The 13,174-nt window shown below is 35.6% G+C and overlaps 4 protein-coding genes across 6 annotated transcripts; 2 read left to right on the top strand and 2 right to left on the bottom strand.

Moving 5' to 3' along the window:
• Window positions 1-58: 58 nt before the first annotated feature.
• LOC123666186 lies at window positions 59-1,888 on the bottom strand. Its single transcript, XM_045600384.1, has 2 exons — window positions 1,654-1,888; window positions 59-1,320 (listed from the first exon to the last, which is right to left on the bottom strand). Exons 1-2 carry the CDS (start codon window positions 1,784-1,786, stop codon window positions 74-76), a joined length of 1,380 nt encoding a protein of 459 aa, XP_045456340.1. The 5' UTR covers window positions 1,787-1,888; the 3' UTR covers window positions 59-73.
• Window positions 1,889-3,001: 1,113 nt separating this feature from the next.
• Window positions 3,002-7,043, top strand: LOC123666187 (protein ANTAGONIST OF LIKE HETEROCHROMATIN PROTEIN 1-like). 3 transcript variants are annotated; one of them, XM_045600386.1, is made up of 3 exons: window positions 3,002-3,420; window positions 6,014-6,027; window positions 6,147-7,043. In XM_045600386.1, exons 1-3 carry the CDS (start codon window positions 3,137-3,139, stop codon window positions 6,149-6,151), a joined length of 303 nt encoding a protein of 100 aa, XP_045456342.1. In that variant the 5' UTR covers window positions 3,002-3,136; the 3' UTR covers window positions 6,152-7,043. The 3 variants fall into 3 exon arrangements, 2 of the variants coding, with proteins under 2 accessions (XP_045456342.1, XP_045456341.1); XR_006745166.1 differs by lacking the exon at window positions 3,002-3,420 and adding an exon at window positions 5,500-5,544; XM_045600385.1 differs by having other exon boundaries at window positions 6,014-7,043.
• Window positions 4,010-7,454, bottom strand: LOC123666194. Its single transcript, XM_045600391.1, has 2 exons — window positions 7,047-7,454; window positions 4,010-4,839 (listed from the first exon to the last, which is right to left on the bottom strand). The coding sequence occupies exons 1-2, from the start codon at window positions 7,219-7,221 to the stop codon at window positions 4,061-4,063; spliced, it is 954 nt and encodes a 317-aa protein (XP_045456347.1). The 5' UTR covers window positions 7,222-7,454; the 3' UTR covers window positions 4,010-4,060.
• A 3,446-nt stretch (window positions 7,455-10,900) lies between these two features.
• On the top strand, window positions 10,901-13,174 carry LOC123665885 (piggyBac transposable element-derived protein 4-like). Its single transcript, XM_045600116.1, has one exon. The coding sequence runs from the start codon at window positions 10,901-10,903 to the stop codon at window positions 13,172-13,174; it is 2,274 nt and encodes a 757-aa protein (XP_045456072.1).

The following is a 13,174-nucleotide window of genomic DNA, read 5'->3' as shown; positions in this document are numbered from 1 at the left end:
TCTTTAAAATTATTCATACATCACTAGGAGCATTCAGGATAAATTAAACAAAACAGGGTAAAAAATAACCACTTTAATAATAATTATGATCAATAAGGTGTAAAGGAATCATATCTTCTTCAATGTTGCTTGAATGCTCACTGTCACTATCACTTTCTTCACTACCAACCCACAATAAAAAGCGATCGCTTCCTTCGTCTATTATTTTATCTTTAAGTATGTAATCATCTTCAATTTTTATTACATGAGAGCACTCTTTTTTCCAAATATCATTGCTTATTGAGCCAAATGATTCTCGTATAAGTGATTCCACTTGATCATCCCTCTGGCCCACATTTTTTTCTGCAAACCGTCTCTTCATTACACTCCATACTAATTCGATCGGATTTAAATCTGCATGATATGGGGGCAGTAGTAAAACATCATGACCATGTAATTTTATTAATTCGTCGGCTTTATATATAGGCTCTGGTTTATTTTTTTTAATTAATTCATACAAAACATTTTTTGTCAAATTTGGTGAAAACAACAGCCCCTTGTTTTGAAGCCACTCTACCATATCTGCTTTGAGGCTTGTCATATTAGGGCTTTTATTTGTTTGCACAGTATGATATGGGGCATTGTCCATCACAATCACACATTTAGGTGGCAGGTTTGGTAAAACTTGTTTTTCCAGCCATTTTATAAAGTTATCGCTATTCATGTCGTCATGGTAGTCGGATGATTTTGTTTGCGATTTGAATAGCAGTAATGCTTTATTAATGAAGCCATCTGTAGTTCCTGCGTGTGCAATTATCCATCGCCTACCCATACCATAATCTCTGACCAATGCACCTTCTTCAGACTCTGACTGCCAACATTTTTGCACACTATATGACGAATGTATAAAAGTTTCGTCTAAATAAACTATAGTCCGCCCCTCTTCTCGGTATTTTTTAATTTCGCTTAAATAATTAAATCGCCAGGTAGCTATATCTGTTCGCTCCACTAACATTTTTCGTTTTGATTGACACTTTTTATATTTATATCCAAGTTGTTTTAATATTTTCCATAGTGTAGTACGCCCACCTTCAAAATTTATTTCCTCTCGTAATTCGACAAGTAATTTGTTTAATGTAGGGATTTCTTTTCTTACAGCGTAAAATGACATAATTTTTTGTCGAATTGCACTAGCATCGAAGTCATCAATCTTGATCTTCTTATCGCGATTTGGTCGCGTCTTTCCTGGTGTCGTTACTTTTGACGGACCAGGCACACCCGAAACAGAACTGGACTCTCTTTCTTGTCTCAAAATCCTGGTCACAGTAGATTCGGATACATCTGTAATCATCAAAAAAAATAAATAATAATGCAATTTTATTTTACTAGATACTTAGTTTATAAAATTAGAATATTTTAGTAAAGCGACGTTTTAAGCATATTTGATTACTTACGAGTAATCAAATATGCTTAAAATGCAGATCACGACAAACTTAAATGAGCCTCGATTCAAGTTGGTAAATTACTTCCTTAAATAGGTACAAATAGGTTAGGTTATTATATTATTGTTAATTTTAGTATCATCTATGAAATGAGATTAAAGAAATTAATAAAAAAAATGTCTCGCCACTATGGGCTAATTATCTTTTTAACTGGTAACCCTATAAAACATACCGGTCATGGCGGCAACTCGGGCACGAACTTGTTGCAATGGAATAATCAGCTTGTTCTCAGTCTTTTCTTTCTCACAAAATGCGTAAACTTGAAGAATAGTTTGTCTTTTAACACTTTTTACCACCTTCGGCATTTTTAACACTCAGATTAACTTATTATAAACCAAAAGAGCACACAAACAGCAAGCTATCAAACTGAAAGTAAGATGGCGACTGAGGAAACAGTGCTACCAATTAGTCACGCGTCAAGTTACGATGAACGGACAATATTTCTCGACGTCTTTTTTATGCCCGGTTTACATTTTGTTAAGTGTGAAGTGCGGGTGTGATGTGTGAAGTATTTAGTTCGTATGGACAGGCACTGACAAGTAAAAACTATGGGTTTACTGATGATGGTCTACTACCATTTGTCACTTCTCACTTCTCACCTGCACTTCACACTTAACAAAATGTAAACCGGGCATTACATATATCGAAATGTTAAAAAAATTAGTTTAGTTTTATTATTAACCGACCTTGCTTTTCAGTCAATTTTGGTACGAAAATAACTTTCGTGTGATTGGACACAGAACGCACTATAAACACGTTAGAATAAATCCAATAATTGTTTTCGTAAGTAGACGATATTGCGAGAGATGCCACGCAAAGCAACACGCGATATCCATGGACGCCGAGTTTCAACTGGCCTAAGGAAAATGAACGTGTGAGATACTCGGATCCGAGTGAACGGCATCTAGCTAATGCACCTAGCCCCACTCGGATACGAGTGGCCGGCACCAAATGTGTTAAAATATTGATTTTTTAACTAATTTTGACCTCAATATCGAAAAAGCATCCTCATTTTCAATCGAAAATTCTCACGTCAAAATATCAGCTTTTTTTTAAAGTCGAAAAGAAAGTTTTGTTCGTTAAATTTCTTCTGATAGTGTAAAAAAATATACATTACTATAATGTGGTAAATGTTTTCAGAAAATGCAAAGAAATGCTCAGAAAATGGAAAAATCACTACAACAGTTTAAAATAAAATCGCTTCCCGCTGTCTGTCTGTTCCTATGAATGCTTAAATCTTTAAAACTACGTAACTGATTTTGATGTGTTTTTTTTTTATTATAGATAAAGTGATTCAAGAAGAAGGTTTATATGTATAAAACATGCATAATATACGTAGTAGAGAAACACTGATAATTTTAAACGTTACTAATGTGGTGTCATAAATAAACACAATTTTTACGCTTAATTTGCAAACGCTGGCTGAACTCTACGAGATAGATCAAAATAATGTACTTACAGTATTGTAGATCATAAAAAGGTCTACAAAATGTCCGCGATGGTATATTTGTATCTCTTAAGGCGCTTTTAGTGTCACGCGGATTTGCTCACGCACGCGGGATTGGACCGCATGCGTAAAATTTCACGCTGCGGATCATACGCAGCATGAGTTTCAGTTTTCTACGGGCTGCGTAACGGTATAGACGTGTTCAAAAATGATCAATGTCAGAAGAATATGTGTCGCTTACATACTTTACAAACGACGAAACAAGAAGACAAGAGTACATGTTGATCCCTTTCTTGAAAATAGGCTTCTTGCTGGGGCGTTTGTTACACGCTTTGGAAAACTACAAAATAATGAACGTAAATTTAAAAATTACTTTCGAATGTCCATTCGTTCTTTTGATGAACTGTTGTGTAAAATTGAGAATAAGCTACAAAAAAGCAGTTTACGAAGGATTACAATACAACCGATTGAGAGGCTCGCTATTACATTAAGGTAAGTTTTAAATTTTAAATATTTAATTTCCTGCTATGATTTAGTGGAAAGGGATTTGAACAGGTAGGATAAACGTTTTTTGACTTCAAATTACTGTCATGTGTAAATTTACATGTGCAAAAAAAAAATTTTGTCATGTACTCTGAAATTTCATTGTTCATAATTTCATTCAATTTCATGTTGAAATTTCATTAAATAAGATTATTTCACTCATAAAATGTCGCCATTAAAGTGGAATCATTCCTACCTTTCATCACACGCTACTTATTATAATATAGATAAAAGTTATAGGTTTGCACATGACAGTAATTTAAAGTCAAAAAAAGTCCTTAATTGGTTTGGGATTGGTACGTTCAACCTACATACACAATCCTTTTTTTTATCTGATAAAGTACACATGGCCACAGATCAAGTTACCCAAAACCAGCATAAATGGAACTCGCGCCTTGCGTATTATCATACTTAGGTAACCCGTCGGAGTCCCGCTTATACTGGATTTGAGTAACTTGATCTGTGCCGTGTGTACAACCGCACTCATATGACTAAACAAACAATTAGAGAGAAACTGGAGAAAAAAAGTTAATCGTACTCATTTTAATAAAAAGAGTTTTATTCATAAATTAAAAAATCAAATTTTACATCATTCATTTCTTTGTAAATTTGTATCCTGAGCGTTGACATTACTTTCGCCTGTAGATGATGTTGTTGCTGGGGTATAAATTACGTCATAAGACGTGATATTAAACAGGCCGCTTTCAGTCGAAATAAGAGTTTCATTGTCATTCACTGCAGCAGAACTAATAGCATTGTCGTTAAGACTCGAAGTATCCTGGATTATACTATTGGTTTGGTAATCTTGATTTATCGGTGACAAACTGTCAAGCTCAGTAAAAGCACTAGAACTTGTTGTAGGTATGGGACTGTAGTATGCAGGTTGTGTTTGACTTTCCATTTCCATAACTATATTTAACACTTTTGTTCTGAACATTAGTTTTTGATATCTAGTGAATCTTTTTAATGAAGGCTGCAGAGACTGAAAGAAAGCCAAATCCTCACTTTCTAGCTCCAGTTGATTAGACTTTAAGCATTCTAATAACTGTGCCTCAAATTCAGATGGTGCTTGCTTTTTAGATTTTACTTGTTTTTGTTTTGATGTTGGGTGAGAACTTTCTTGACGTGAAGTATCTGGTTGCGTGGACTCATTAGGTGTTTCTAAATTACTTTGTTCAGACATTTCTTCACAGAGTGACTCTTCTCCAGCAGTTTCCGTTGTACTGTCTAAGAAAGTCAAAATGTCATAGTAAGAATATTTCTTCTTCTTCTTCTTACTCCCAGAGCCGGATGGCTGATTTTTTTCAGATATCTTGTCTTTCTGGTAAGTGTCCCTTGCTGTTCGCCAGCGTTGTTGTATTTTCTTGTCTGAAATGACAAAATATAATAAGTAAGTGGCAAAAGTACACACAGTTTCAGATCAAGTTACCCAAAACCAGTACCAATAAACGGAACTTGCTAGGGCCTCGCCGGGCGCCGAGTCGTCTACGATAATAAACAACGCATGAGTCCTGTTTATACTGGTTTTGGGAAGCTTGATCTGTGGCCGTGTGTACAAATCTGATATTAGTTGGAAATTTAACTGCATTCGATTAAAGGCCCTCCTTAATTCACACATGTTGTCAACTTTACACTGTCTCATGAAGCATTAGATAAATCAAGCAATATATATATACCTATACAGAGTGGAAAAATAAGGCCGCAGTTGAAGGAAAAGTACCCTTAGGCGCAACGCAAACGGCGGGCTGGCGCAGGCCGGTCAATTTCGCCGCGAACGATAGCGCAAAGTGAATCTTATACTAGACGCAGACGGCGCGGCCGGGGCGGCGCGGCGCAGACATCGACGAAATAATTCATTTTTTACAAAAATAATTAGAACTTCATTTAAGGATTTTTGGAAAAACACCGGATTGAATCGGGCAATTTGTTTATTTGTTACAGTAAAATTTGCCATCATCAAAATTAAGGTGAAAACTTCCGGAAGTCACTAGCGCTGTAAGTTTTTAATTTGTTTTAACAAAAATTTGCTTTATTTGCATCTGTCAACCTTCATGAAGGAGGACATCTTGTAATGTAAATATTGCCTGAAATAAACGATATTTCATTATATTATATTATATATATTTATTAGATTCCTTTCATTTGCCGGAAATTTTACCATAGGGGTTAATTTATACAGAGAAGATTTCTTATAAAATATTTACAGCATAGTTATGTGTCTCAAATCTGCTAAAAGTGGCCACTTTTAGCAGATATGAGATACATAACTATACTTCGAACTTTTCATATGAAATCATAACTGCATAAATACCCCCCTATGATAAAATTTTCGGCAAATCATAGAAATCTAACGTAGCTATAGTACTGTAGTTAAAACGAATTAAAAACTTCTAGCGCTAGCTACTTCCGTGCCCTTTCACCTTAAGGGTATTTATTTTTCTTCTGAAGTAAAATTCGAGCGGTGCATGCTGTCTTATGTCTGATGTCAGCATTATTAATATATTATGTTATCATATTATTAATATATTGTTTTTGTTTTCAGATATTTGGCAACTGGTAATACATTCACTGATCTACACTATTCCTATGTGATTGGAATTGCAACAATTAGCGAAATAGTAAGACAAGTTTGTTACATAATATGGATTGAACTAAAGTCTGAATGTATTCCACAGCTTAATGGGATCAAATGGAAAGAAATCGCAGAGGGATTTCTCACATATACAAATTTTCCTAATTGCTTGGGTGCAATTGATGGAAAACATATAAGAGTGATTCGGCCGCCGCACAGTGGATCACTATATTTTAATTATAAGAAATATTATTCTGTAGTGCTCCTCGCAATGTGTGATGCTGATTATAATTTTACATATATTAATGTCGGTACCAGTGGAAGCAACGCCGATTCAACCATCTTTAGAAGGAGTCAATTGTATACGAAACTGGAAAGTAACACGTTGGGTATCCCTGACCCGCAAGAGTTGCCTATTATTTGCCCCGAAGTAGCTTATCCATCTAGTGTAAGAGCAAAGTTGCCGTTCGTGATAGTGGGAGACGAGGCATTTGGTTTATCATCACATGTGATGCGGCCTTATGCTCGTGATGATTTACCTTACAAAAAGAAAATATTTAATTACCGTCTGTCCAGAGCTAGAAGGTACATAGAATGCACTTTTGGAATTATGTCAAATAAATTTAGAATATTTCACAGATCCATGAATGTCAAGTTAGATCTAGCACAATTAATAGTCAAGACGGCATGTGTACTTCACAATTTCATAAGGAAACGGGATGGCTACAAGGTCAGCCATACATTTGTCACAAATGGTTTTACGGGACCACTACCCAGGCAGCAGACTGAAAGTAGTAATACGTCGGCAAGTAATATCAGAGATATATTTGCAGATTACTTTATCAATGAAGGAAAAGTCTCCTGGCAACACCGATATATAATTAATTAACTAAACTCAAAAGGTTTTAGAAGGTTTTTGATGTTATTTGTGAATTAAATAATTATGCTTATATTAATAAAGTAATGATGCTTGTATAAATAAAATAATGAACCAAACACATACCCGCCTCTTTTCTTTCCTCTTCGCTCAAATTTTCGTAGTTAGGTGCCAATTCCTTCAAAATATCTCTCCATGCAGCCTCCCTCGCGTCCCTGTTTTTGTATAATTCATTGCGTTTATCCCACAAAACGGGCCGCAGATGAACTTCAATGATTACTCGTTCTGTATCGATTTTCATTTCGGTAGTACAATACGGCGCGTGCGCCCCGCTCGACTCTAAAATGGGCACTGAAGTTGTAGGCAGCGCTTACGCATGCGGATACCCCGCACCGGGGTGACGCCCCGCACAGCGCCCCGCGTCCCGCGTGCGTTTATCACGCTTTACAATAGATACCTATATGAAATTGTTCTTTGCGGATGCTACGCATGCGGTCCAATCCCGCGTGCGTGAGCAAATCCGCGTGACACTAAAAGCGCCCTTAGGGATAACCCACAATAACCATTTTCTATTTTTTATTCCTTTACTTTTTTACGTGAAATTACAGCTCATTAACGAAGAGATTTTAAGCAATACAGTATTAATCCTTAGCCAATAAAGCACCTTAAATACATTATGCATTTAACACTACGCGCCCCTAAAACGTTCATAAGTGCTTGCGTGGGCTAGTAGCCCATTTTAAATTGAAATATTCTGAAAGATAATCGTTTAATTTTTAAATAAAACACGTTTATTATTATAAATGACATGTATTTAGAAAACTGAAATACAAAAAGTATCTTCTCTTTCTTAAACTTAAAAGAAAATTACAAAGTTTCAGACTTCTCAAAAAATCACATAATTTTTACTAACTTGAGATCAATAAATTTTTGGTTTAGTTCTTAATTGTTTTTCAATTTCTTTTTTTTCCATTACATGAAGGACAAATTAAAATTTGGTGATCACTACATTTACGCCTGTAGCATTTTGAGCAAAATTTCCTTGTGCTGCGATCGCGCATTCTGCTACAAAACCCACAGCGTGCAACCAACCAATAGTTCCGTGTTCCGAGGAGCTTCTGATATATTCAACAATAATTTGGCTTTTGCTTTTATGCTTCTTGGAATATTATCTTGATGAATACGATCTAAAATTAATGGTTTCACGAGCTCAAACCCCAAAGACTGAAGAAAAATGCGTCTGACAATGTTTTCATTTGAATTATTCAACTGCTGAATAACTAGACCGTTTATACAGGTAATATTCAAAAAATTTAAAAATAATGTAAGTGGCCAACGTCTACTATTTCTAGATTCGTCATATTGACGACACATCCTGTCCAAAATATCCACCCCACACTTTGTTTGATTTGCTGTGTGGTTACAGCAATGAAGAATATAGCCACGCCCCCTCTTCTCGTGGGTGTCGTAAGAGGCGACTAGGGGATAGCGCAGTTCCGTTACCACCTTGGAACTTGGGGAGCCGACCGATGGCGGGATAACCATCCAACTACTGGCAATGAAATACACAGGCCGTAGACGAGCAGCAGCGTCTTCGGTGCGACAAAGCCAGCCCTGCGGTCACCAACCCGCCTGCCCAGCGTGGTGACTATGGGTAACACACATGAGTTCACACCATTTTTGGCGTGAACTTGTGGAGGCCTGTATCCAACATAGGAAACTGTGATAAGCTGAAATGGTGATGATGATGATGATGACTTTGTTTGATTATAAAATGTTATAATTTCAGGCTTTTTGGCATCGCTGGTAGTAAGATTGATTGCTGCATCGTAGTGCATTGTTGACAATAATAAGACTGTTTTGTTCCTTTTTGGCACATGACTAGTGTACAGTTTTTCTGAAACCAAAATAAAGAGCTATTTATTTCTCGGTCTCGACTAGTCTTAAAATTTGGGGGGATTTCTGGCTTATTACTCTTGAAAGTACCGACAACAGTAATTCTTTTTTCCAAAAGCTGCAATGCCACTGGATAAGTTGTGAACCATTTATCCATCGTAACATTACATCCCATACGTATAAGCGGTTTTAATAATCTATTAATGACATCTGCCACTTTGATGGATATATGGAATGGACCTTCTGATTGTTCATACGGGCATTTGGTATCCACTACCATAAATATCTTTATTCCAATTTTTGCCGGTTTGTCGGGTAGGTACATAATAAAACCTCTAAATGCTAAATGTTGCTCATCCAATGTCAAATTTTCACTTGGAGTATATTATTCTAAGCAGTGGTATCTTATAGCTTCAATAAAGCTCCGTATGGCAGCAAGCTCATCAATTTCTTGTCTCTGAGGGCGGTCACGGATCAAATCGTACAGATCGTATTAGGAAACGAAATTGATTTATCGACAATGTGAGATAAACAAGCTCAAAGCCCGTTCCAATTGAGTTGTCCCAAAAGTCTTTAAGATTTGGTCGTCCTGATCTATTGACACCAATGACTATGAGTGCCCAACAAAAGTTCTCATTTCAATTAGAGTCGTTGGCTTCGTATCGCCATCTCTTTTGTATTTATTTTTTATAGTATCAATATATATATTTGTACACTTTACCAGGGATTCAAAGATATCAGAGTCAAAAAAATAATTCGAAAGACTGAAGGGATGTACTAGCATTAGAAGCTGTACCTTTTGGTCCCCTATGGAGGCCAGGTGGAAGAACCAGGAAATGGACATAGGATACTTTTTATTCCGTTCTCGAGGGACGTGAAATAAAATGTGGCTGGACTAATTTGGCTAATTTTGTTCTTGAAATAATTGTGGAAGTTCAGGGAAGGTTTAAGCGATAAGAAATATTGGAAAAGGTATAGGTTGTAGATGTAGGTGTAGTCAGTTATTCATTCCAGTTCATAATTAAGACAAAACAACGTGTGTCGGGACAGCAAGTATAATATATAATACAAAAAAAAAAAGATATACTTATATCAATTTATAAAAATATATCCTTCGTAAGAAGTTCCACCAGTGCACGCAAGGGCTACATACGTAGCCCAACAACTCTAAATCATTATTTTTTGCACGTGCGCCAGCGTTGAGCGCTCACGCCACACTGAACGCATCAAGCAACAACCAATCGGAGCTTAGCTAGACACTCCGACACGAACTTTGTTATAAGCCGAGGTGCGACCTCTTTCTTGGAGACACCATAAAGGTCATAGCTCACTACAGCTTGACAAATTAAATGAATTTTTCACATTAATTTTGAATTTAAATAAAAAATGTATAGATCTTTTTAGTACCTACGACTTTGCCGTTTACCTTATTTCCATAGGACTTGTAGTTTAGCCAGAAATTAACATAAAACGTCTTTATCCTTAAACCCCCTCACCTTCCTACCACTTCTCGACATTTATTTTTCCTTTCATTTTCGTTGTATTCTCTTTCTTTTCCCATGGGTTTCATCCTACTATGATTTTTTAGGTTTCAAAAGCTAAATGCACTGGTCTATAAATAAATATAATAATAATAACAATAGTAATAATAACAACAACAAAGTAACCCTCAATTATTAACACGTTCACTGCGTTACCGGACATATGTAGCCGGTAATGAACTTTACCGCGGTGCGAGCGTCAAAAACCAGTTTTTCTCGCTCGTGCGGCTTAATTTTAGGTACGATATTCTCTGAGTTAAAAGAAGACAAATATATATTATTGCTTCTTACTTTACGACGGTTTTATTACAATAGAAAAAAAAATACATAGCATATTGGCCCTGTACGCACAGAACGAAAAAACTTTGCGTTCAGTGCGTTACCGGACGAATACGACTTGTCTGTGCATGTCCGGTATCGCACTGGTGGCGGGGGCGTATGTGTTAGTGATAATCTGACTTTGATTGCAGTTAGACGTTTGTCGATATTTATTATATTTTCCCGCTCTTTAAATACGTAATAGTTAAAAACTTTAAATTCAAAATGAAGCGCTCCCGAAAAATGCTTGCGAGTGTTTTCGAAGATAAAAAGGAAGATGATAATATAAAATCGGACGGCACAGGCACAAATCAAAAGATTTTACCTCCTGGTAAGAAAATCAAAGTTTTAAATAATATAAAGATTCCATCGCATTCAGTTACAGCTACATCACCTGGGCCACATTTTCAGCAGTCAATTACAAATAAAAATATTAATCAAAAAAATACATATGAAAGTCCCTCGACTAGTAATACATATACAGTATTACACAATGTCTCTTTTTCTGGATGTTCCAGTGAAGCTGGCTCACTTAGTGACTTATCTTATAATAATTTATTAAATGTTGATTGCAAGCTGACACCAGAATCTATAAAAGAATTATTATCTACACCAAAGTCAAATAAACAGAAAAAAATTGATACAGATCATATTCATCATACATATATGAATAGTAATCCTAAACAAAAAACCCTGGAGATTAATAACAATAAGACATGCACAATAACGTCCAAATATTTGATTAAAAAATGTAGCAATGCAGTTAATACCTCGCAAGCAATAGATTTATCATTACCGGATACTAGTTCAAACTATTGCGCGACGGATGCAATAGCTCGTCATCCAGAGACTAATCAGATTGTAAATGAAAACCCACATAATTATAGCGACATAAGTACAGACAGTGACAGAAATTATGAGCCTTCTAGTTCTGAAAGTTCTTCAAGTGATACAGAGACGGTATCTATGATTGGTGATGAAAATACAGTCAGTATTAAGAGTCCGTTGACTACGCCACAAGATAGCGAATGGGTAGATATTACCTCTTCGATGCCAAATATTGGTCATTTTAAAAATGAAACTGTAATAAATATTCCACCCAATGTGACATCACCATTTCAAATCTATAAGCTATTTGTTACTGATGACATTATACATAAAATGGTAGCAGAGACAAATTATTATGCAAATAATGTTTGTAATGATGAAAATGTCAAAAATAAGTCTAGACTGAAAAAGTGGGTAGACACAAGTTTTGAGGAAATGTGCACTTTTATGGGTATCTTAATGACAATGGGAGTGGTGAAACTACCAAGCCTATGTAACTATTGGTCAAAAAAGACATGTTATAAAAATGAATACATTCAATCATTAATGACGCGAGATAGATTTATATTGCTATTGAAATGCTGGCATTTCAGTAATGATGCAATTGATCCAACGGACAAATTATGCAAAGTTCGTGATGTTTTGAATATGATTTTGAGCAAATTTAATGAAGTTTTAACACCCGGCCAGTATTTAGTAATTGACGAATCTATGATTCCGTGGCGTGGACGACTGAAATTCCGACAATATATAAAAAATAAAAGCCATAAATACGGAATAAAATTATATAAATTATGTACACCTGAAGGGTATACATGGTCCATGATTGTTTATACAGGTAAAAATGATAGACCTGGAAACCAGCCACATGGCCATGATATCGTCCTAAGATTAATAAAAGACTTAGGTGGAAGCGGTAGAACTATTATAGCTGATAATTTCTATACCTCATTGGGTTTGGCAGAAGACCTTTTAAAGAAAAAAACAGAACTGTGTGGAACAATCAGAATAAATAGAAGAGGTCTTCCTAAAAATGTTATATCGACTAAACTGAAGAGAGGTCAGTGTATTGGCAAAATGAACAAAAACGGAGTTAAAATAATCAAATGGCATGATAAACGGACTGTTACGATGATAACAACTTGTAAGAATCATGTTGCAGCTGTAAAAGAGATAGGCCAAAAGAAAAGAAATGGTGAGCGAATTTACAAGCCAGAGTGTATATCTTTATATAATTTGCATAAGAAAGGAGTCGATTATAGCGACCAAATGACAGCATATTATTCGTCATTAAGAAGGGGCATCAAATGGTACCGAAAACTTATGATGAGTTTTCTTTTCGGTACGTGTGTTGTTAATGCGTGGATAATTCATAATAATATATCTAAGAAAAAAGAAACATTGATAGATTTTGTTGAATCTATTATACAAAACATCACTGGATGTACATTCCACGACGATATTAAGTCTTCAGAAAAAAAGAAGTACCATAGCTTAGAAAAAATTGCAAAAAGAAAACAATGCACACTTTGCTATCAGGAATTACGTAAAACAATGACTAGCCGGGAAGCTGATAAAAAGGTGCTAAAAGTTAAATTGATGTGTGTTGAGTGTAAGAAAGTTTTTTGTCTTGCCTGTTTTAATAAAGCTCATGAAAATATTGTTAATTAA

The sequence above is a fragment of the Melitaea cinxia genome, chromosome 25 (genome assembly GCF_905220565.1).
Source record: "Melitaea cinxia chromosome 25, ilMelCinx1.1, whole genome shotgun sequence".
Lineage (NCBI taxonomy): Eukaryota > Metazoa > Arthropoda > Insecta > Lepidoptera > Nymphalidae > Melitaea > Melitaea cinxia.
The sequence above is the reverse complement of the archived record's forward strand: the minus strand, read 5'-3'. Positions and strand labels throughout refer to the sequence as shown.